Raw genomic sequence first — 22,204 nt, forward strand, 5'->3', positions numbered from 1 at the left:
CTAAAAACCCAACTGAACAGAACTGTGTTCAGCTGCATACTCTGGTGGTTGAAGTTCAAACAGAACAGGGACTGTCCTAAAGCTCTGGGTGTGTGAATGCAAGGGAAGGCACTGCCCTCTGACTTCAGCCAGGCACTTTGCAACACCACACTGAGTGCCAAGGGTTGAGTTTGCAGACAGCATGTTTTATATTAGAAGCAGATGCCTGTTCTGATTGATATCCATATTCCTCTCAACTGAAATGTTCTACCCCTAAAACCATCATGACCAGCAGTCACAGGAGTTCCCAGCAACAGGTACCACCGAAGCAGAAGAGGGTATTTGTGCCTAAATGGTAAAAGCTTCTAGGGCTCAAACCCCTACCCAGAGACACAGAGAAGCCAGGAAAAGGTGCACAGCAGCCTAGGAGAAGCCAAGCAAGATACTGAAAGAAGCTGCAAGCAGCCTACGGATTATCGATGTCCTCACGCAGCACGTGCAGGTTGTAGTAGACCTGGCCTTGGAAGTAGCAGCTGTGAAGGTATTCAGTGAGGGATTGCCTCCAGTTCACGTACATCATGTTGCAGATAAACTGGTCGAAGCTTTTTAGCTGGAATGAGGGCAAAGAGAAAGACAGGAGAGATAAGTGCAAAGAACAAGCATTTCCCAAAATGAAATAAAAACTATCAGTTTGTACTAGCGATCCATCTCACACATAGCTACCTAACTGGGCATGGGCAGACTTAGATCCTCTGTGACCAGGATAATGATGGGAGCCAAGGGGAACTTTCCCTTCCTCTCCCAAGACATGTTGAGCCTCTGGTCTTACCGTGGAGTTCACTATGATCAGAGTCACGGCAATGGCAGTCAGTGTTTTGAACCCGGAGAAATCCTTGTTCCCTAGGACCTCATAGTATTGGCTGGGGATGACGCCGACCTGGTAAATAACCAGCTGCTCTGGAGGATGGAGGCAAGCACGGAAAGGAATTGAAGGACAGAGGTGAGAAGGCCAAGCGGGGGAACACGGCGAGCACCGTGGGATGCCGCGCCCCCCTCCCCATCACCCCGGCTCACCCAGCAAGGCGACACCGAGCAGCGTCAGGAACATGAGGGCGCTCGGGGAGGGCCACCCGGGGAAGAGCACGGCCAGCAGCCGCAGGAACCGCCGCAGGAACAGCCCGTCCAGCCGGGGGGCAGCCCTGCAACGGAGGGACACGCGGGGGCCCGCAGTGAGCTCGAGGGTACCCACCCCACCCTACCTCCCCTCCCCTCCCCTCCGCCGCCTCCCGCCCGGCCGCGGAGGCGCCCCCGGCCCGGCCTGTCCTGTCCCTCCTCACCGGCGGCCGCCCCCGCCGCCCCCCGCGCTGCCGCTGCCTCCCGCCATCGGACCCGCCGAACCGCCCGGGCGAGTGCCGCCCCCGCGGGCGCTACACGGCGATATCCATCACCTCTCCTCGCCCGGCATCAGCCCCGCCCGGGGGCGGCCCCGCCGACACCGCCGCGCCCTTCCGCGTGCGCCGTCACCGCGCAGATCCCGCCCGCCAGCACCGCCCCCCCGCGCCAGGCCGGCGGGAGCGCCCCCTGGCGGGCCGCTCCCTCACCGCTGGCACAGCGCCCCCTGGCGGCGCCGTGTGAGCCTATGCGGGGAGGGCGCGGTCCCGGGCAGAGGCACCCGGCGGGGGATGCGGGGGTCGTGGGTGCGATCCCGCTCCGCACCTCCACCCAGCCCGCCCGCTCACACAGCCGGCCTGGGGCTGCCGGGCAGGCTCCAGGGCCGAGCAACAGGCAGCAGGGCCGCAGAAACCAGGCACTAACCTTCCTTCCCCTGAGGAAAGAGCTGGGCAGGCGCGATCTGCTCCCTCTGGGGATCCCAGAGGCTGAGGGACGGTTCCCGTGGGCAGCGGGTACTGTCCACCAGTCACAGAGGGCACAAGAAAGAAGGACCAGTACTAGTTCTGCATGTTTGGCTTATTTTGGGGTCGGCAGTGAAGTTTCAGGTTGCTTCGAAAGGACACACAACTCGTGGTGGCCACTGCAGGGGATTTTTCAGGTGGGGGACCTTGGGTTAAGGCAGCGATTCCCAGCGTGATGGTGAATGGCAGCGTTGGTTCCCACTCTCCTGCGTGAACTGGAGCAGGGCAGCACGAAACCCCGGGCAGAGGATAGGGAGAGACTTCAAGAAAGCAGCAAAGGCCTATGCCAATGAATGGACCCTCTCTGGCTTCTCAGTGATTCCAAGTTTCATATAGAAACCAGCAATTTTTTTTTTTTCAGATTTGGGCTGAGTTCTGGTTTCATAACCCAGAATTCTGGGTTAGGAAATGTTTCAAAACAAGTAAATTTCTGAACAAGCCTGATGATCAGGGATGAGGGATCCTATGAGCTGTCATCCCTTCCTTACTCATGTGTCTCACACCTACTAGCCTGTTGATGCCATTTCTTCTGCAGAGCTTTTGGGATTCTGCATATACGCCTTCCCATACACCAGGTAGCTTTGTTCTTCTCCCAGTTCCCTGCCTCCCAGCCCTCCTTCTCTTCCCTCATCCTCATCTCCTTCATCTTTGTTCTGCTTCTAGCTGCTCAGTGGTCTAGATACTTGAATACACAAAATCAGAGTATATGCACTCAGGGATGAAAGAAGACACATCAGTCTGTTTCCTCAACAAATGGCCCTGTCCCTAAGCAGTGTCCCTTTCTCCTTGTCCTCATCTCCCTCTCTCGGCTCTTTTACTGATGGAATTCACAATGCTATCAGTCATACCTAAAGGTTAAGCTCCAGAGGGCAGAGATCAACCCTCTGAAAACCTGACCTCAGCGATGAGTAATTTTTATGTTAAAAGAATTGGGGTTTTTTTCTCAGCTGTTGCATCAGATTTGGGCAACTTGCTCCTAGGCAGTCACATCCTCTCATGGTGCAGTACTGCAGCTGTGGCAATTGTGTGTGTCACCTTCTCAGTACTTGCCGGGACTGAACTGACTTCTTTGCTCTCTTGTCCACTTTATGATAAGGGGATATTCCTCCCCTTCCCTTCCCAGCTGATGAAATGGCTTCTCAGCACCAAGGGAGCCAGAGGATCTGAGACGGCCAGAACTGTCTATCCCAAGCCCATCCTCCTACCTCTTCCTCCTCCCCACCCTTTGTTCTGTCCCTGTCACCCCATGACCACCACCTGATTTTTCCTAGGAACCCTCCTAAGTCAGCCAAGATCAAGAACAAAAGAGAAGTGCCTTCCCGGTGACTCTCCATCCCCCCTCAGAGGCTGTGCCCTAGACACTCAGAGCTGCTCTCAGCATAGAAACATTTACATCTTTTACAGCACTCCAGCTCCACTTCTCACGTTTCTCTCCCAGCAAACACCATGGCCATTCCAGTGTGTGCCTGGGGGCAGGGCTTGGGAAAGGACTGGGGAATCACAACTTGAGCAGGGGTTTATGGGTCTGTTTGCACTGAAGGGCCATATCTCAGCTCCCTGACTAGCTACAGACCCCAGAGAAACCCCTCTGCATTGCTAACCTGTCACTAAAGTGCCATGAATCCAGGGAAGAGAGAGCTGGGCATGGCTTGCTAGGTCCTGGACTCCTTGAGGCAGTGTGAGTGAATTCCTTGTGGTGTTTAAATCCAGCCCCATCTGCTCCTGCTTGCTAGGTGTGAAACATCCCATCCCCCATCCTCCCCTGCATGCTGTTAGATGCATTTTTGCCCTGTCCTGGACCAGTGAGAAAAGCCAGATCCTCCTGCACCCCTGGGCTCACAGTGGTCCCCACTGCCTCTCTGTGTTCCCATTTCCCTGTGGTCCCTCTCTGCCTGTTGGCCTGTAGCTGGGATGTAGGGAGAAGCCTGACAAAGCCATTTTTCACTGTCTTCGAGGGGCAAGTGGCTCTGGGTGTTCTCTGAAGGAAACAGCAGCTGCCTGCTCACAGAAAGAAACACAAAATTGCACCCTTGACTCTGCAGCTTGCTTTCCCTCTTTCACAGGTCTTTCTTAATGCTGCTGGCTTTGTGCGATGTTGCATAATGAAGCACCGCCGGAAGATTATCCCCCTCCTGGGCTTTCCAAAACTGCATCCACGATTTCCTGCCCATGTTTCCAATTTCTGGTCTCTTCATATGTGCCCATCCTCACTGCAGTTTGCAGTTTCTTCAGTTTGGGATCACCTCCAAGCTTTAGCCCTCTGTTAGATCATTAGTAAGAGAGAGGTAATGAAGGCTGCCACCCTGAGTTTCAGCTCTGTCTGCATTAGGGTGTGAACTAAACCAATTAATCTTCCTTTGGACCAGCAACCTGAATTGGTTGAGAGAGTCCCTCACACTCCTGTGCCACCCCAAAGCGAAGGGTGGGAATGGGGAACCGAGGGAGGCAACCAGCAGAGGCCAGGCTCAGCATGGCTTAAACCTCCATGGAGCCACACCATGGGCTCCTGCTGTGATATCTTAATGATTCTGCCTTTTCCTTCTCCACACTCTGTGCCTTAATTAGCCTTTCCCCCTCCTGTGGGCCAAACTGCTCTGCTTTCTTTTCAATCCTCCTTCCTTGTGCTTTGCCTCTAACAGTGTCTTTCTACTGTACACTTCAAAGGCTTTTCTTGCTGCATCTCCCCCATGCTGGCATCGGCTGGTAACACCCCAAAGCAGGCTAGGTCTGCCATGAACTCATAGCCATTGAAACGGCTTCAGGCCCTTTGGATCTGGGTAAGAAGCAGGCATGGGGGAGGAGAGGCGAAGGATTTTCACCACTTCACCTATGAGAAGAATTATTAGTCACACAGGAAAAACGAGGGGGAAAGCAGACCCCTCCTCCACCCACCCTCCCCAGTGGAGAGCCCGCTGAGGGCAGAGTGCTTTTATGTGCAAGTGGGAGGGAAGGAGAGTGTTAGGGCTTCAGAGGGAAATGCTTTGATCTTGACTTTGAATCTCCTGCAGTTCCCAGCTCTCCTCCACCCCTCCCACCCACGGCCAGGACCCCAGGATGTAGCCAGGACTCCTGGTCCTTGCTCGGTGCTTTGGTACTGCACTTGGTGCTTCATGTTTAATTTCCTTCTATGTGCCAGGGAGCCTCATGGAGCATTGTGAAACAAGTGCACAGTGCCGACACCAATTTTAAACCTTCCTTCCAATTTCACAGAGTGGGAAGGAAGAGGGAGGCCAGCAGCCAGAAGGCAAAAGAGCCCCAAGCTGAGCAGAGGTGAATTAGAGATGGGACCTACTGTCGGGGCTCTGGTATCCCAGGGCAAGGGACGGGCATACCTAGCTCTCCTGTGCACTTGTGGTGCATTAGACTGGTCAGTGCTGAACATCACCCAGAAGATGAACTGGGAGGCAGTCGCCATTAGGAGAGGGACAGAGCACTCTGAGTGACTCTCAGGAGACAGCACTGATGTCCTGTTGTTCCACAAGAAGTGATCTTATGTCAGAGAGAGAACAGCATTGAGGGCTCTGGGTGTTCTTTAAAGGATGGGAAGGAGGGTGCTGAGGGGTGCTGGAGGAAGGGGAATGAGCCTGAGCTCTTAGTCACTTCAAAAGAGGAGGGCAACAGGGTGTGGGAGAGACTTAGGGGCCTCAGTCTCTTGTCCAAGGTGGGATCAAATGCGTAGGCCAGTTCCCCACTTCCCTTGGGAGATGAAACTCCTGGCTGGGCCTTGCCACCAAACTGTCCTAAAGTTCAGGCCACATACTTCTGCCCTCTGTGCTGCCCCTCTGTCCTCAGTCATGTTGCTGAAGTCACTCCTGTTAACTGGTCTAGTTCACTGAGGTTGATGCACTCCATGTCCCTGCCTGCTAGTTCTTACTTCAGCATCACCAAATAGAATTTCTCCTTACATTGTCTCCTATTATAATTTAATCACTCCAGCAATATTGCTCTTGGCTGAAAACTCCCTGCAGTTTATCCCTCTCCCTCTTGGTGTGATGTGAGCAGAACTGAATAAAATCCACTGTCTGCTGGTGTCCAGAGCTGTCCCAGGGCATGCACAGACAGAAGGGTGCCTCACAGGACCTCTCTGCAGAGCCCAACAGTCAGTCTCCCTGATTATCTGTTTAAGGGCTCCAGCACAGGCATGAGGTAGTGGGTTCAGAGGTGGTTTCAAGTCTGAGAATGAGAAGTACCAGATGATATGAACCCCAAAACAGGACTTCTGTCATTCACCTTGAACAAGTTACTACAGAAATTGATGCGCACTCCATGTTTTCCAGTTCCCTATTGGGTACAATCACACCAAAACCACTTGACATTCCTTTCTCCTGTGACTGGTTGGTTATATTGCAGCTGTAGCAAACCGATTTCTGTTGCCAATTCAGACTGCAAGCTCTGCTCATTGCCTTCCTTGTGGAGCAATGCCAGGCACAGGAGAGAAACCCAGCCAAGACAGCAGACTCTTAGGACCCTCATGCTCTCAGTCCCTCAGCAGTCCCAGCTCCCCTGACTTCTCAGAAGGATGATAGCACTCAGATTCAGATTCTGCAGTGCTCTGGAGGGAGAAAGATGGGAAAAATAGAAGCAAAATCACCAGCAAGGACTTTAAGGGGATGGGCATGTCGATTTAGCCCGTGTATAGATCATAAGTGGATCACAGAGTAGTTTGAGTCAACCTATTCCAATTCCAGAGGCGGTTTTGGCAACTGGCTCACAGTCTGACCTGCCTCAAATGGCATTTGGCTGCCCCAGGTGTTTCAGTCATGTCCCATCCTATCTGAATAGTCTCCTCTGGACAACCCTACAGTGAGTAGGGTGCTCTGACTCCCTCCACTCCTGGAGGTCCCCTAGGTGGCAGTGGAGGCAGAACTGGGGAACCTCTCTGATGGGATGCACAACTGAGCATTTAAATGTTGTCCCCATGGGTGGCACTGTCAAGATTGTCACATTCCAGGGACAGAACCAGAGGAAGCCCTATCTTATTATACAAGAACACAGCACAATGTCCTTGAGACATCCTTCCTCATGAGTTTCAAGTCAACAAGAAGTTTATCTGCTGAACACAGAGGTTGCTCTTGACCTGGGAGAAGACTCCATTCCCAAACTTGGAGCAGTAAAACCTGCCTTACAGCAAGGCTAGAAATATGGTGCCCTGAGGCCTCCCTGCATCTGAACACCTCTGCACCTTTTCTCTGTGCCTTGTCTGAGAGAGAATAGGCTGTAGCAGGCAGATTAAAGCACAACAGGTAGAAGAGCTTCTGGCAGCCAGTCTCCATGACCTGCTGTCATGCTGGAGCATCCTGCAGCAAAGCAGGAAGCACTCTGGTCCCCCACCGAACTCCTCCAAGGAGCAGAAAAATGTTAACTACTTGTTTATAAGGTGGAAGCGTGTGTGTGCAGTCATCTGCATAACAGAACTGCCCAGGCTGTCTCTTTGTGTGTTTTCCAGCTCCTATGTTAATCACTGACCCTGCTGACTCTGGCATTTACCAGTGTCTCACTGCCCTGTGAGCACCACTTTGCATTTGCAACCGAAGAAGTTAAAAGGATGAAGGATGAGAAGGGAAGCTCAGCAGCTGTGGATATGAACGCTAGCCTGCCGGGTGAGGGGTGGGGTAGAGGAAAAAGAGCCAGGACTGGACGGGTAGATAGGGAGAGTGGAGCTGGCTTTAGAGGTACAAAGATTGCTTGAGAGGGGGAAAAGCTCATCAAGGGATGGTTTAGCTCTCTCTTCCTTGCACTGTAGCTTCTATGTGTCCACTGAGAGTGACCTCTGTGAGCACGGAAGGCTGGAGTTCAGTATCACCTGGGGTGGTGACTCCTAACTGAGGCTGGTAGGACTGTCAAGCAGCCAGTTCACAGCTTCCAGGGAACCAATTCCTCCTGTCAAACCCTCCTTGCCTGGCATCCCCCCACGTTCCCGGGCTCAGATGTGAGACGAGAAGTGGGAAAAATGCTCTGAGGTATGTGCTTCTGAGCAGTGAAGGTATGCCTTGCTTTGTGCAGCAATGCTTGCTCCTGGACTGATGTGGAAGGGAAGGTAGCAGGAGAGGGAGCTGGGCACATTTACCCTGTTTAAAACATCTGTGTTTAGTTTCTTCCTGAATTGCACACGAGTCCCATATGTGGTGAGCCCTTATGCCCTCTCATTATCAAATGCTGCAATGTAAATGAGTGCCAAGATGAGGTTCCCCAAGGGGGTGGTAGGAAGTCTCTGGCATCAGGAATTACTTTGTGCCCCTCGCTGGGTTTGGGGGGGTTTGGGGGAGAGAAAACTACTTGCTGCCTGCAACCAGAGCTACACACACAAGGGACAAACCAAGACCAGATAGCAAAGACCTCAAGTCTTCTCTGTTGACCAAACTCTGACCTCTGTTGTTAAAGCGTGCCCAGCCCTCACACTCAAGAGCAGATGGGCTCCTTAGGGTCCTATTTTGGGGTGGTGTAACTAGGGATGAGACAGGTCCTGGAGGAAGCTCCAGGGCTCTGGACTAGAGGAGAGGCCATGGGGTGGAGCTGGTGTTGGCAGCTTAGCGACACTGGAGTGAGATGTCTGATGCGCCTGCTGTTTGCACAGTCTCACGTGATGCTCGAGGGACAGGATGAACCCATTGTGAGAGCAGGAGTTAAGGAGGGGGACCTCGGCCCTGAGATTAGGCTGGGGAGTCAGTGGGGCAGAGATAGGAAGAAGGCAGCTCCATGGAGGGCCCAGGCATGGGCAGGCAGATGCAAGGCTGTGCAGGAGGCTGCCCAGAACCGAGGAGGGGAAAATATTGCTGTCATTTGGGTGCCTCCCACAAATGAGAAAGTTTTGAAGAGCTTTCAAAACTGAGTTTTGAAAGTACAGTACAGCTGATCTTCATCTGCCTTAGGAGCCCAGGGGATCCCACCAGCACTCGGGCATCACTTGGGGAGGGGAGAGGAAATGTTAACTACCTTCTAGCTAGCAGGATGAAAGGACTGCAGCCTCCTCAAGAACAAGCAAGGAGTGGGGGCAGACACACACACAGTGTGCGCCAACCCTGGGGCTGCAGTGACACCCACACAAGACCTGCCTGCTCCCCGTGGGACACGAGAGGTGCTCCACGCAGGCGCCCAGCCCCCACCCCGCGGCACCCGTGGGCTCTGCCACCCGCCGTGAGGCTGCAATCCCGGACGGGCTGTGAGGCAGGAGGATGCTGTGGGGCGCAGGGTGTCGGGGCGAGCCGGGGCGCAGCGGGGCAGGGCGGCCTGAGGCGGCGGGCCCTTTAAGCGCGGCGGCGGCGGGACAATGGCCATTATCACTTTAGCTTTGGAAGTGACCCCCAGCCCGCTCCGCTTTCATCTGGGCCGGGGCGGCGGGGATGGCCCGCTTCCTGGCGGGGGAGGGGAGGGCGGGGGCCGGCGGGGAGGGGCGGCCCGGCCCGGCTCGGCCCGGCACGCGGCCGCACGCTCCCGGGGGTCACTGCGGGGCTGGCACCGGGGCGGCCGCGACTCCGCGCCGCTTCCTGCCGCCGCCCTTAAAGGTGCGGGGCGGCCCGGGGCGCGGGTGGGGCGTGATTTGACTCGCGGAGCCAGGTAAGTGCGGAGCTGTGCCGGGCGCCGTCGGGGCTGCAGTTCGGCGCTTTCCCTTCCTAACCCTGGCCCTGCGGGCTGTCCCGCCGTGGCGGCACCTTCCCCTGGCAGGCGGGCGTCCCGTCCTGCGTCTCTGCTCAGCAGCTGCCCGGGCACCGGCGGCCTCTCCCTCGCTCGGGGGCTGTGCGCCCTTTTGTCTCCCGGCGAGGGGAGCGGCCGCCCGTGCTCCCACCCGGGGTGCGGGGCTGTCCTCGTCCCGGGGCGGCCGCACGGAGCCGCCTCCGCCGCCCTCGGGAGAGGCAAGAGCGGCCGCGAGTGCGCGCTCACGGGTGCCCGGGGCTGGGGGCGGCTGTCGGGCACCGCCGCACCCCAGCCCTCAATGCCCCTGCCCGAGGGGCGGACGAAGCTGCGTTTGGTTGCAGCGCTTCGGCCTAGGTGAAGGTGTGTCCCTCTCCCGGCGATCGATGTTCGTGGGCTTCGGTGGACGTGTGGATGTTGGCAGACTGAGCAGGCTGCCCGAGCTGCCAGTGCTTCTCACCCACTGAAACTCCCCCGGTGATATTTCAAGCCTAGACAGCTCCTGGAGCTGCCTCTGCTCCTGCTGAGCGGTCAAATGAGCGCCTTTACCGCTGGGGTGCCCTGAGCCCGCAGCTGGGGCTGGGAGGGGAACCACCTAACTCAGCTGGGCTGGGATGCGTGGACACCCCTGCTCCTGCGAGGTGCCAATGCTGCCGGGCAGCCCGGGCGGCAGGAGCTGAAGTCTCCAAGATTCCTGCTGGCCGGAGCGTTTTTTGGGACTGGCTGGGGGAACTTGCACTACTGGATGCCATCGGTTTAGGTGAGGGAACGTGATCTTCCAAGTGTTTCCTTATCTATTACAATGCAAAAGCAGCCAGGTTAGGTAAAACCTCTTTTATCTGCTGCGAAAAGCTCCCTTTGGTTACCTCTTGATGCTGAGACGGTTCAGTGAGGACTTGTCTGTCGTGTTCAGCTTCCCTGGGGGTGTGCAGGGAGAAGTGTTCGCTTTGCAGCAGGTCCCCTGTGTTGAGAGCTGCCTGGGTTTAATCTGGCGATGAACCAAGCCCCCCAGCTTGTCTGACTTCTGCTTTTGATTTACCCCAGCCCTACTCCACTGTTTCAGCTGTGGGTTTTGCCTTAGGATTGCTCTGGGCAGCAGGAGCTGACAGTGACATTGAGGCTCTGGAGTTGTCACTGAAGAAAAGGCTTAAGTCCTGTGCCCCCAGCGCTCCCTCCCCATTTCTCCCCCAAGCTGTAAGGGGGTGGGAAATACCCCTAGGACATAAAGACCAGGGTTGTTGCTGATGCTCCCTAGCCTATGTCAGCTCCTCACCCTCTCCAGGGGAAAAAAAGACTGTCTTGCCTTTCTTGGCTCTGCTGGCGGGACAGTGGCAGGCTGTGTCTGCTGAAAGGGGAAGGGGTGGCTGCTGCAGAGAGAGGTGACTGGCTCTAAAGGGTTTGACAGGCCCCAGAGAAGGAGGTCTTGGGCATTGTCAGCCCTACAGCTCTCCTGAGGGACGCCTTTGCTTCAGCTCCTCAAGCCCATATTACCACAGGCTTAGTCAAAATTTCTGTAAACTTCTTTGAACTTCCAGGAGAATAACAATACACACCTGACCTGAAGTAACAACCACATGCTTTCTCAGACCATGATTTCAGGACCCTTTATCTTCTCTGCTTCACAGCTGTGTGCATTCTCCTATGTTTGCCTCTGATAACTGATGCCCCATAGCTGTGGGAGCAGCTGTAAGAGGGTTCTGGCCTTTGACATGCAGGAGATCTTGGAGGAGTTTGGAGCAGGGGAAGTGACTTGATTTGGTGACTACCTGTGGTCTGACTAAAGGCAAGGGGCGGAAGCAGCAGGGAGGCTCCTTGTGGTGAAGTGCCTGTATGTGTCTGTGGGATTCTTTGGTACCTCATTTCATCTGTGGTTTGGTCATGGGCTATGGCAGATGCTACAGCAATAGTAACCGTATCTGCAGCTGGGCTGAGAACTGGGAGAGGTCAGGCAGGATATCTGTCCTGCTTTTCCTGCCTGGCCCTGCTGTTGCCCATCTCCCCACACAACTGTGAGTGCTTGATACCTGTGAAGTGTGAGAAGGTGGGCTCAGACTGGGATGTGAATTATAATAGGCTGCAAAGTGATGCCCTACATGTTGGGGGCAGTATGGGAATAAACCTTAGGAGAAAATGGAGGCGATTCGGATTCTTATTTGAGTGTTGTGGTCCTTTGGAGAAAACTGGCTCAAATGGGAGAGACTGGGCTGGTGGTGAAAGGATGCTGAAGAGGGCTGCACTGATGAAGCTGGACCATAGGCTAAAGAGTGCACAGTCATCATGAAAGCCCTTGGGAATGGTGGGGGCAGAGTCATAGAGGTGTCTAAATGCTGGACAAAGAGGAGAAGGCAGATTTGACCCTTTGTATTGCATGAATGGAAATTGGCATGCAGAGGAGGGAGGACAGGACTGGGCCCAGCTCAGACGGGGAGGAGGGCTCCATACAGCCTCTGAACTACCCACTCAGTGCTCACACTCTCTATTTCTTTGGGTTGCCTCCTGCCCAGTAGCTCATCTACTGAAGCCCTCGTTTTCTGACTTCTTTTTGGCTGGTGGTGTGCGTTTGCCGAGCAGCAAGTGACATCTAGCGTCAGCTCAGGCAGCAGTAGCCATGGCTTTGGCTGGCTCTGTCTCTTCCTCCCATCCCAGGTTCTGTGACAGCAGTTTTCAGTGCATGCAATGACTGCAGCTGCAGTGCTCCCCTCTGAGGGAGGGGACAAGCTCCTTGCTGCTTCTTCTGTTGAGCTTGAACAGTTTGAGCCAAGATCCTCCATGTCAGCATGCAGTGTGGTTCTGCCACAGGTCCCTTCCTGCAGAGGTGGCAAATGTTTTCCCTTTGAGAGAAACCCTTCTCTCTGGGTGCTGCTAGGGTAAAATGGTAAAATGGAAAGGATGGAGGTACTAGTGGGGGAGGTGGGTGTAGGAAAGATGCCGGGTGCAAAGCCAGGCGTGCAGGGGTGGGAGGTGATGTGGCTTCCCACCCCGATGGATGCAGTCACTCCTTAGTTTCACTTGAGACATGTGGAGGACGTGTGCTGCCCACAGGAGGTCACTGGAGAGCAAGCTGAGCCCGTGTCCCGGTTCCAGGTCTGCCTGTGAGGACTCGGGCTTCCTCCTTTGTGCTTGGGAGTGTGGGTGGAGGGGTGAGCAGTGGCCTTTCCTCTACCTTTTCCCCCCTCCTGTTCTTTGGGCAGGAGCTGGACCTGGAGGCCAGGCCCCTGGCAGTCTGTAGTGTGCACTGTTTTCATCTCCAGTGACTTCTTTCTTCTTCATCCTTCAGGATGATCCAGCGGCACCACCTGGTGCAGTCTGTGCTGCAGGAGCTACAGGAAGCCACTGAATGCTTTGGCCTGGAGGGTCTCACCAGTGCTGCACTGGAGGCAGAGAGGACCCTGTCATCTTTCTCCCTGCCTGGCTATTGTGGGAGTCAGTTCCAAGAGGAGCTAGAGGTTGACCGGGTAGCCAGGAGCCTCTATCCTGAGGATGCCCCAAGTAACATGCTGCCTCTGGTTTGCAAAGGTGAGGGAAACCGCCTCTTTGAGGCCGCCAGCGTGCTGCTCTGGGGCAACCCCAGCCTCAGCCTGGAGCTGCAGGTGCGTACTGTCGTGGAGATGCTGCTGCACAAGCAATACTACTTGAATGGCATGATTGATTCCAAAGTAATGCTGCAGGCTGCCCGCTACTCCCTTTGCACTGAAGAGACCCCGGAGATGACCAGCCTTCCCATGGCTATCCTGGAGGCCATCTTTGATGCTGATATCAAAGCTACCTGTTTCCCTGGCACCTTTGCCAACATGTGGCATGTCTATGCTCTTGCCTCAGTACTGCAGTGTAACATCTACTCTATCTATCCCATGAGCAACTTGAAGATCCGTCCCTATTTCAACCGGCTCATCCGGCCCAGAAAGTGTGGCCCACAAACCTCCACACTCCACATCATGTGGTCAGGGCAGCAGCTCTCTAGGCAGGTCTTCAAAGCGCAGTACTTTGTGGCTGTGGTTGGCCTGGAGGAACTAGAACCCACAGCACCTTCACCAGAGCCTCCTGTCCAGCCCATGAAGACCCTTGAGCTGCTGAACAGTGACCCCCAGCTGACCTATTCTAACCTGCGTGACCGGTACAGCATTACCAAGAGCACCTTCTACCGCTGGAAGCGCCAGTCTCGTGAACACCGGCAGAAAGCGGCTGCCAGGTTTGCAGCTAAACACTTCCTCCAGTCCTGCTTTCAGGCGGGCAATATAATCCCCCTCCAGCACTTTCGACAAATGTTTCCAGAAATCTCCCGATCCACATACTATGCCTGGAAGCATGAGATGCAGAGCGTGGTCAATGGTGATGCTTCTGCTCTGCCTGAGGCTCACAGGTTGCAGGAGCTTCACAGGGATGTCCCGAAAAAGGCTGATGTGAATGAGCCAGCTAATTCACAGGGGAGCTTAAGATCCCCAAGTCCTTCCCTAGATCCCATCCAAGCGGGAATCTTCATGCAGGGAGCCAAATCCTACCTGGAGAAATGCATTTCTATGAACACTCTGGTGCCTTACAGGTGCTTCAAACGCAGCTTCCCTGGCATCTCCAGGTCTACGTACTACAACTGGCGAAGAAAAGCAATCAAGGAGAACCCCAACTTCAAACACCCCCAGTCACCAATGGATAACCAGAAAACTCTACCTACGGGAAAGCCATTCCTGCAATTGAAGCCAAACAGCGTGCCTGTTAGGAAGAGACGGAATGGAGACCGACCAGTGCTCAGGAGTCTCCTGCAGCTCAAGCCTTCTCTCTGTTGGAGAATGCAGCTGCGAGATGTGGCCAGGAGGCAGGTCCAGCAATGGCAGCTGCCGTTCTGCAAGTACCGCCTGCGCTACCCATCTCTCTCCTCCACAGCCTACTGGTTTTGGAAGGGCAGTGGCCAGGCTGTTGGGCAGCATCACCTGCCCTGGACTAGCTCCAGCCAGCCTTTGAACCGTGTGGCTTCCCTGGTGCCTCAGAGAGTGGAGCCAGGCCTCAAGCCCCAGTGCCGAGTGGAGGGAGCCACCAAGCACATAGATAAGCCAGTGCCTGCCATCCCATGCAACACTACCATTTCGGGCTATGCCATGTCAGACAGAGCCAACAGCCGCATGTTTGTGATGGATGTGATTGCCACTGCTCAGTTCAAGGCACAGGCAAAGCTGTTCCTGCAGCAGCGCTTTGAGTCGAAGAACTTCCCAACCTACAAGGAGTTCAGTGCCCGCTTCCCACTCACAGCCCGTTCCACCTATTACATGTGGAAGCGTGCCCTGCATGATGGGCTGACGCTGGTAGATGCCTGAGTGCCAGTTGCCAGCTGGCTTGGCCACAGCTCCTCTGCTGACATGCCCTTTGTTTCTCCAGTGGGGTGTCCAGGCTGGGGCCTCACTCTAACTTTTGTTCTGATTTTGTGTTATTTTGTTCCTAGTCTCTGGCTTTATTTTCTGTGTGGTTCAACCAGGTATGGGAGCATCCTCACAGCGCCTATTCCCAGAGACTGGAAGAATGGAAGGAGAGGGCGCTGAGCTGCCCCAAAGGGAGAGGGGCCAGGAAGTTGTCCTCCCTCTTTTTTGTGCTCAGAGGATGAGCAAGGGAGGAAATACTGTACCAGTGTCACGGGATGCTGCCGGACCTCTTGAGATGAAGGATGTGAAGGTCTCTCTGCTTTGGGCAGTTGCTTGAATGAGCAATGTGGAGATACCCAGCATGTCCTCAGTGAGCAGAGTAGTGCTGGCTCAGCTGTGGGTGAGGAAGGGCTTGGGGAGTACTCAGCTTTATGCAAGAAACATCTTTGGTCTGGGTTCTTCCCAGCTAAGGGGAATAAAAGCTTCACTTGGGGTCAGTGCTGATGCCACCTTGGTTTTTTGGCTCTTAATACCTGCCTTGGGTTGTCTTGATATTACCTAGAAGAGCAGAGGTTGATAGAGGAGGAGACTTGTCTGTGTCCCCACTGTAGTCTGTCTGTTGGAAATGCTAAGTTCAGAATCTGTGTTTTGAAGGCTCTAGAGAAGCTGTCCCTGACCTTTCAGGTCTTGTAGCAATAACCTTTCACACAAACCTTTACTTCCTCAGCTGGCAGCTGCCTTGCTTTTCTAGGGTCTCTCTTTCCTGGTGCCTGGGAGAAGGCAGAGAGACTGAAACTTGTGTGCCCAGTGTTCCTGCATCCCCTGCGCTGTGCTGCAAGCAACATGGATTTCTCCATGCAGCAAGTGAGACACGCATATGTCTCACTTGTAAGAAACCAAAGCAATAAAGACCATTCTACTCTTAGTCCTGTGTGGTTTCTAACTCATGCTGTGTGATTTATAGGCAAGGCTTTGCCTTCCCTGTCTGCTTTCTAAAACTGTCCTGTGGGCATTGCAGTGGCAGTCTCTGACATGTTGGTGGTCCTACCCTGAAGTGGTGGTGCTGGACTGGGAAGCTGAAACCAGCTGTTTGCACCTCTGCCCTGTGAGCATCTTGGAGTGCAAGGTCTCTGCCTGACTCCAGAAAGCCTCATCCCCTGAGTGTGTGAGTTTTCTTGTGGTCTCTGCCAGCATGGCTGTGCAGGACTAAACTGTAGGAGGTCTGGATCCGGCTGCTACCATTGAGGTTTGTGGTGACAATTGCAGTACCTGCCCTTGTTTCCTAGGAGGCTGCCAGGAGTCAGAGCAACCTACAGATGTGAGGGGAGAGCTTCCTGAGGCCTGCATTTACAAAGTCAGCCCCCGAGGCTGGGTTGGCAGACCTGAGTCTTTTTTTACCCTCAAGGTTTTGGCAGGGGCATTAGGAGCTCCAGTTACCTTGTTAGAGTTGAGATGCTATAACACATGTTGTGGTGTGTCTGTTCCCCATCTGTCCTCCCCCCAATCTTGCTCACTAATAACTTGTTTTTCCTTCCTCAAGATGTCTGGAACCTCTCACTGACTGCTGCAGCCCAGTCGAGCTCCTGGCATAGTCTGGGTTTGCTCCCTGTGAGCCTCCTCAGCAGAGGGGCCCTATGCTAGGAAGTGCTGCTGAGTTTTCCTCTGCAGGAGAAAGGGGTCCTTAGGGTTGTCCTGTGGTCTTCTTGGGTTTGAGCTGTGAGGTGTGGCAGCCCCAGAGGAGCAGCATTGAGCCACAATCTGGAGCATCTCTTAAACCATTTAGCACCTTGTCCTTGGTAATGGTGGGATTTCACCACCATCCATACATTCCAGCATACCCTGTGTGGTCCCACAGGAGTGAGACAGGGGGAGGGGTGCTGTGGGAAGGGAGGCACATGGAGACCAGGGAGCTGCCAAGCAGTGCTCTGTGCTGCTGCAGAGAGCCCTGGGCTCTGTGTGTCAGGAAGTAATTGGAGTAATTAGCTGCCAGGGAGGACTCATCTATGAACTCCTCTAAGGGAGTGAGCTGGTAATTAGTCCAGAAAGATTACCTGCGTCTCCAAACGGCTGGAGATAGCTGCTTTCAGTGGCAGTGGTGGCTGCAGCAGCAGCTTTGAAGATGCTTTGAAGGTGGACACAAGACCCCAAGAGTCTGAGCCAAGGGAAGCAGCAGGGAGGGTGGGCTTTCTCACTGTGGGTGCTGACAGAGGTCCCATGTGGGTGGCACTGAAGCTGGGGCAGACCGTGCTTGGCAGCAGGGCTGGAGCATCCATTAACATGCCATAGCACGGTGGGTAGGGGTCAGCTGCTGCTGTGGGCAAATGGGCATCAGTAGAGCCTGGGGAATGCCTGTGTTGTGGGACTCAGTGCTCTGCAGGGTGCAGGAAAGTGTTTTCCTGCTTCCTATCACTGAACTCTCCCTTAACTGGGAGTGCTACATGCATCACACCTGGGCACTTGCAGGATGAATCTCTTCTGGGTGCTGGTCTTGGGCTTCCACCCCTTGCAAGATGTTTTTTGGAAGCCCTGGTGAAAAGACTTAGGTATGGTGGATTTTCTGCCCTTAGCTGGATGCCTGGCGGCGGGGGTGGGGGATGGCACTCAGGAGGGGCATGGTAGGGAGGGAGTGCCTTTATGTTTCTGCTTCCCTATGCCTTGATGGCAGCAGGCTATCGTGGGTAACTGCCATCATGGCATCACCTAAACACTGGGTGTAAATCTCTCTCTTTGCATGGGTGCAGTGAGGCTTAGCTCAGGTGCCACCTAAACTTCCTCACATACAGATGCTTGTAAGCGCTGACCCCAGAAAAGACGAAAATTAAAAGGTGACTGAAAAGCAAAGGCTGGGGGGCTGCAAAGTCCGTGGGCAGCAGCCTGCCACCTATGTGCAATTTAGGGCTCTGCTCTGCCACTAATGCATCCAATTCACGTTCGTGGGAGGGGGTTTGCAGGTGCAGAAAGTGGCCAGTGCAGCACAGTGGAATAGTTGATTATGCCCAAGCACTGAGCAGGTATGTGTTAGCTCAGGCATGGCTTTGCCTCCTGATTTTGCACAGGCAGTTGGTTTGTTGGTCTTAAAAGCATCTCAAGGTGGCAAAAAGGGGTTGCAGTTCGTAAGATAACTCTTGTGTGTTGCTGGGATCATTAGAGTGCAGATGTAGCAGCAACAGGAGGATAGAAAAGTCAGTGCCACCATTCAAAACTGCTCCTGAGCTGACAAGCATTGCAGCAATTCATTACCAAGAATATCTACATGGGGAGAGAAAGAAAAAAGATGGAGAAAGAGAAAAAGAAAAAAGGGATCTTTTCAATCAGTCCCCTGCATAGTTCCCTCCGTAAGTCCAGACTACATGCAACTAGTACTGCTGAGTGAACTCAGCTCTTGAGACAGTTGTTTTCCTCCTGTGCCCCAGGAGGTGCCCTTTTCCCAGATGGGGAACCATCTGTGTCTGTCCTAGCAGGTTACTCCAAGCACTACCAGGTCCCTGTTCTTCCTCTCTGCTTCGTTTCCATTAAAATTCATCTCACATGCTGTGGTTGAAAATGTCTGCTGGAGTCCAGCTGTGACCCATCACTACCCTGCCATTATCTTTCATGAATATTTTTGCTGAACCAATTGCCCAAACATCAGATCCACCTTTTTCATGCTGGAGCAATGGCTCAGGACTTTCCCTGGCCACTGCAAGCAGAAGAGCTCCTTACCTGCTGCAGTATTTCCTGCTAGCAACCCCCTCATTGCATCTCCCTGCTATATTTCAAAACTCTCCTAATTTTTTCTCCTTAGTAAATTGTGCTAAGGTACCCCTCCTTCCTGTGTCAACTTGCGAGTGAAACTATGGAAGATCCATCTTTTTATGGATCCTCAAGGATTTTGCCCTCCAGTTCACTATATCTTCTAAAATATCAATAACCAATTTAATACCTGTCTTAGCCCCACCTGACAACTGTGGTGTGGCTCCATCGCAACAGTTTAGCCAAGGTTCAGGTTAAGTGTGCCCTGCCTTTCCTCTTCTAGAAAATGAGCAAGGTGATATGTAACGCTAATTTAGCACAGCCAGCATCTGGAAAATATGGGATTTTGGAGAAGATACTCAGTTTGAAAGCACTTCAGGAAGGAACACTTCCATCTTTCTAGCCCAATACTGTCAAAAGTTTGTTGCCTGTGCCTAGACTTTGATATACTACTTTGAGTATGGCATTTTGGCAGATACTGCGTTTATTTTCATTTCTTTTCCCCTGGCATCTTCCTTTGTCCCTGTTCTCATCACTTTTCCATCACTTCAGTAACCACAGTTCTCGGAAAGGTAGGATAGCTGCTGCAGGATGGACACCTCCTGCCAAACTCTGGTGATTTAGAATAAAGTTCTATCTTCCTGGCACTTTTGTAACTGCGTGAGTCTGGGTAGGGAGCCTGCCTGTGTGGTGGGAAGAACCCCTTGCCTGTCGGACTGTCCCTCAGCTCTCCGTGCTACAAGAAGGCAGAGTTCTGTCTGTGCTCTGACTTCTGGAAACACTGGGATTCATTCCGACTGACATTTTGATTAAGCAATAAGATTACTTAAAAATGAAGCCAACTAATACTGAAAGGATTAAAACCAAGTTAAGCATCATGTCTCCAAAAGTAAAGATGGAACCGTTGCAGAGTGGGGGGGTTTCTGCTGGGAAGGATCTGAAAGGTTCCAGAGGATGGGAGCAAGCTGAGCGCAGCCCTGCAGCCAGAAAAGCTCCTGAGCAGAAAGGGGGGTGCAGGAGTGGGATGGGGTGGGGTGGAGTGGGGGGAGATGAGAGGCGCTTCCACTACTGGCCCCATCCCATCCAGCTCTCTGGAATGGCTGGAGGGGCAGCACCAGCTCCTCTGCTCAGGGGAGCTTGGCCTGAGGGGAGAACCTTCTCATTGGGGGTGGGGGAACATGGGCCCTCTCTGGTCTACGAGCTCACAAGTTGAGTGCTTCTGGTGCTTGTTAGTATTGACTCTCCAAAGACCCCAAATTATCACTTGTGAGAATATTTAAATTGCATCTTTAAGATACACCTACTAGAGGACAGTTGGAGTTCACCTGTGAAAGCCCTTCCTTGCCTCTGAGATCTCAGCCCAGGCATTATCTACAGCAAAACTGAGGACAGCTGAGAGGAGCAGCGCACTTGTAGATGTGTTCCCCAAATGTTCCTATGCCTGGACACCACCAGGACAAGGAGGGGAACACTGGGGAGTGGGCTGTGCTAGGATAGAATTTGGCAGCAAAAGGGACAGATGATCAGTGGAGGGTGATGCCAACACCCTCCAATGTGTCACCCTCAGTAACCAACCCCTCCAGTGGTATCACAGCAAGCCCCATGGCTCCCTGCTGGCCATGGGGACAGCATCTGCCTTGTCCCCAGTAAAGTGTGCCCACCTAGCACTCCATCCCCTCCTGACACCACTTGTCCTCTTGCCCTGTGGGGACAGCTCAACCTCAGCAGTGTGTTCCTGCACCTGTGGCTGCTGGCGGCTGTAGAAGAGTGAGTGGGTGCCTTCATCCGCAGGGAGAGGAGAGGTAATGAGCCTCCTGATTTCCCAGCAGCTGATGCCTGAGTAATGGCTCTTAATTGGGTTCTCTCTGCAAAAATCCTCTCCCAACAGCCTCAGGAGAGGTGGCATTGCCACAGGCTGTGCCTCCCCGTGCTCTCTCCACTGCAGGCTGTTTTGGGGGAGCAAAGAGGAAAGGATAAGCTAACTGAAGAGATGCACTGCTAAATGATTTTTAATTTTTTTTTGACAGAAATAGACGACTTGCCCTGTCTCAGATAATTAGCTATTTCCTTACTGGGTTACTGTGAAGGGAAAACACTGACTGTGCCATTAAGTGAGCCGAAGGACTTATTCTGCTTTTATTACCCTGTGTCTCTTCTCACTAGCCTCCAGAGGACAGATGGGAGGAGAACTGAGGCATTTCTGCCCCATCAGCATGGTTACAATCCCATCCACCAACCTGTGCTGCTCAGGGAGCAGGTGGTAGCTTTGCCTCTGTAAGGGGCTTTGTCCTCCCAGGAATGAAGGTGCAGGGAGTGCAGCAGGAAGGACACCCCATGTCCAGCCCTTGTGGTTTCCACATAACCCACCTCGGGGCTGACCCTAAGGAGAGCAGGTTGGCTGGGAGGACCAGTGAATCCCTTTGTCTGGGGACAAAGTCTTGTCTCCCCCACAAATCCCACCAGCTTCTTTCCCCTTCTCCATACCATCACCTCATCCCTGAGGGAAGAGGAGCAAGATCCAGTATGGTCCCAGCATCCCTTGTTATCACACCCCAGCCCCCATTTGTAGCCAATGGCCCCATTCTGGTGTGCCACAGCACTTGCCAAGGGACGAGCAGTGTGAGCAGAGCTGGGGGAAGGCGGTAGCTCAGATGCGTTGGTTGGTAGCTTTCTTCTTGGCTGCATCCCAGAAGGAGGCAGGATTCAAAGGCTGCCCCCACCCTTGGGCACAGAGTCCACGCTGTCATTAGCTGCTTCTGAAGAGAAAGGCCTGCTGGGAAGTCCTCACCTTGACCTTGCAGAGGTTAAAAAAGGAGCCCAAGCTGAAAGACACTGTTTTCCGCTGCTGGCAAAAGAAACCAAAACCCAGTGCACCTCAGAAACTGCTGCTCTGAACTCCTGGCTGAGTGAGGAGCATCTCCAAGGCAGGGGAAGAATGGGGGGAATGTTGAACCAGCCTAGGGAATGGGTCTGGCCTGGTCCCCAAGGTCTTGTCCTCACAGCAGGGAGGGCATCTGGGACACCTGGTCATGACATTTCTTGCAACCCAAAAGCCACTCAGTGTTTGAGGCAAGAGAGGGGTGTTTGAGCACATATTTGGGGAGATGGGGAATGAATAAGCTTTCTAGTGACTTTCTGTGTCTGTTTCTTGGTGTCACTGCCTTAGGACAATGGCTGGGAGTACTAGTGGGGTGACTGGGCCAGGGCATAGTCATTTAGGGAGCCATGGGCAGAAGGGTGATGGGACAGGGTTGCTGGGGCCAAGGTTGCAGGACCGCATCTGTGTTGGGGGTGCTGGACAGCACAGGGACAGGCACCCACAGCCAGCTGGTGAACTCGGTTGCAAATAGATATCCTAATTATGGAGAACACATTATTCATGAATGGAGGAGTTATTCTGATATGTCGTGGGACTCTTCAGCACCTCTTTTTAAAAAGGATGCAGGGAAGGGCAGCAGCTTGTGGTGTACACCCTTGTAAGATATCACTGTTTAATTGACCCTCCTCCACCTCCTTCTCAGAGAACCCTAAATCCTCCCTCATCAACCACCAGAAATCTCACTTCCCCATCGCCCCTTTGCACAGGCACAGATGGTCTCTGCA

At 53.7% G+C, this 22,204-nt stretch overlaps 2 protein-coding genes across 10 annotated transcripts in view; one reads left to right on the forward strand and one right to left on the reverse strand.

Moving 5' to 3' along the window:
* The window catches only part of ABCD4 (ATP binding cassette subfamily D member 4), a 15,659-nt gene extending 14,215 nt beyond the window's left edge, over positions 1-1,444 (reverse strand). For 3 of the 5 annotated variants that reach the window (XM_027880753.1, XM_027880754.1, XM_027880752.1), the window contains exons 1-4: positions 1,317-1,378; positions 1,054-1,178; positions 809-936; positions 450-589 (exon numbers count right to left, since the gene is read on the reverse strand). In XM_027880753.1, coding sequence (XP_027736554.1) covers positions 450-589; positions 809-936; positions 1,054-1,178; positions 1,317-1,363 — 440 coding nt within the window. In that variant the 5' untranslated portion in view covers positions 1,364-1,378. Of the gene's footprint in view, positions 1-449; positions 590-808; positions 937-1,053; positions 1,179-1,316; positions 1,379-1,427 lie in introns of those variants that run through there. The other 2 variants (XM_027880756.1, XM_027880757.1) reach the window with 2 other exon arrangements.
* A 122-nt stretch (positions 1,445-1,566) lies between these two features.
* On the forward strand, positions 1,567-15,439 carry VRTN (vertebrae development associated). Of its 5 annotated transcripts, XM_027880759.1 has the most exons (3): positions 1,567-1,610; positions 7,339-7,471; positions 12,799-15,439. In XM_027880759.1, exon 3 carries the CDS (start codon positions 12,800-12,802, stop codon positions 14,825-14,827), a length of 2,028 nt encoding a protein of 675 aa, XP_027736560.1. In that variant the 5' UTR covers positions 1,567-1,610; positions 7,339-7,471; position 12,799; the 3' UTR covers positions 14,828-15,439. The 5 variants fall into 5 exon arrangements, with proteins under 5 accessions (XP_027736560.1, XP_027736563.1, XP_027736562.1 ...); XM_027880762.1 differs by lacking the exon at positions 7,339-7,471 and having other exon boundaries at positions 1,580-1,610; XM_027880761.1 differs by lacking the exons at positions 1,567-1,610; positions 7,339-7,471 and adding an exon at positions 7,606-7,852.
* The last annotated feature ends 6,765 nt before the right edge of the window (positions 15,440-22,204 follow it).

Source organism: Empidonax traillii, unplaced genomic scaffold (assembly GCF_003031625.1).
Source record: "Empidonax traillii isolate 1590-97213 ecotype Southwest subspecies unplaced genomic scaffold, ASM303162v1 scaffold74:size2480735, whole genome shotgun sequence".
NCBI classification, from domain to species: domain Eukaryota; kingdom Metazoa; phylum Chordata; class Aves; order Passeriformes; family Tyrannidae; genus Empidonax; species Empidonax traillii.

Excerpts from the sequence above, each read along its gene's own strand:
- VRTN (XM_027880759.1), top strand. The coding sequence starts at position 12,800 with ATGATCCAGCGGCACCACCTGGTGCAGTCTGTGCTGCAGGAGCTACAG.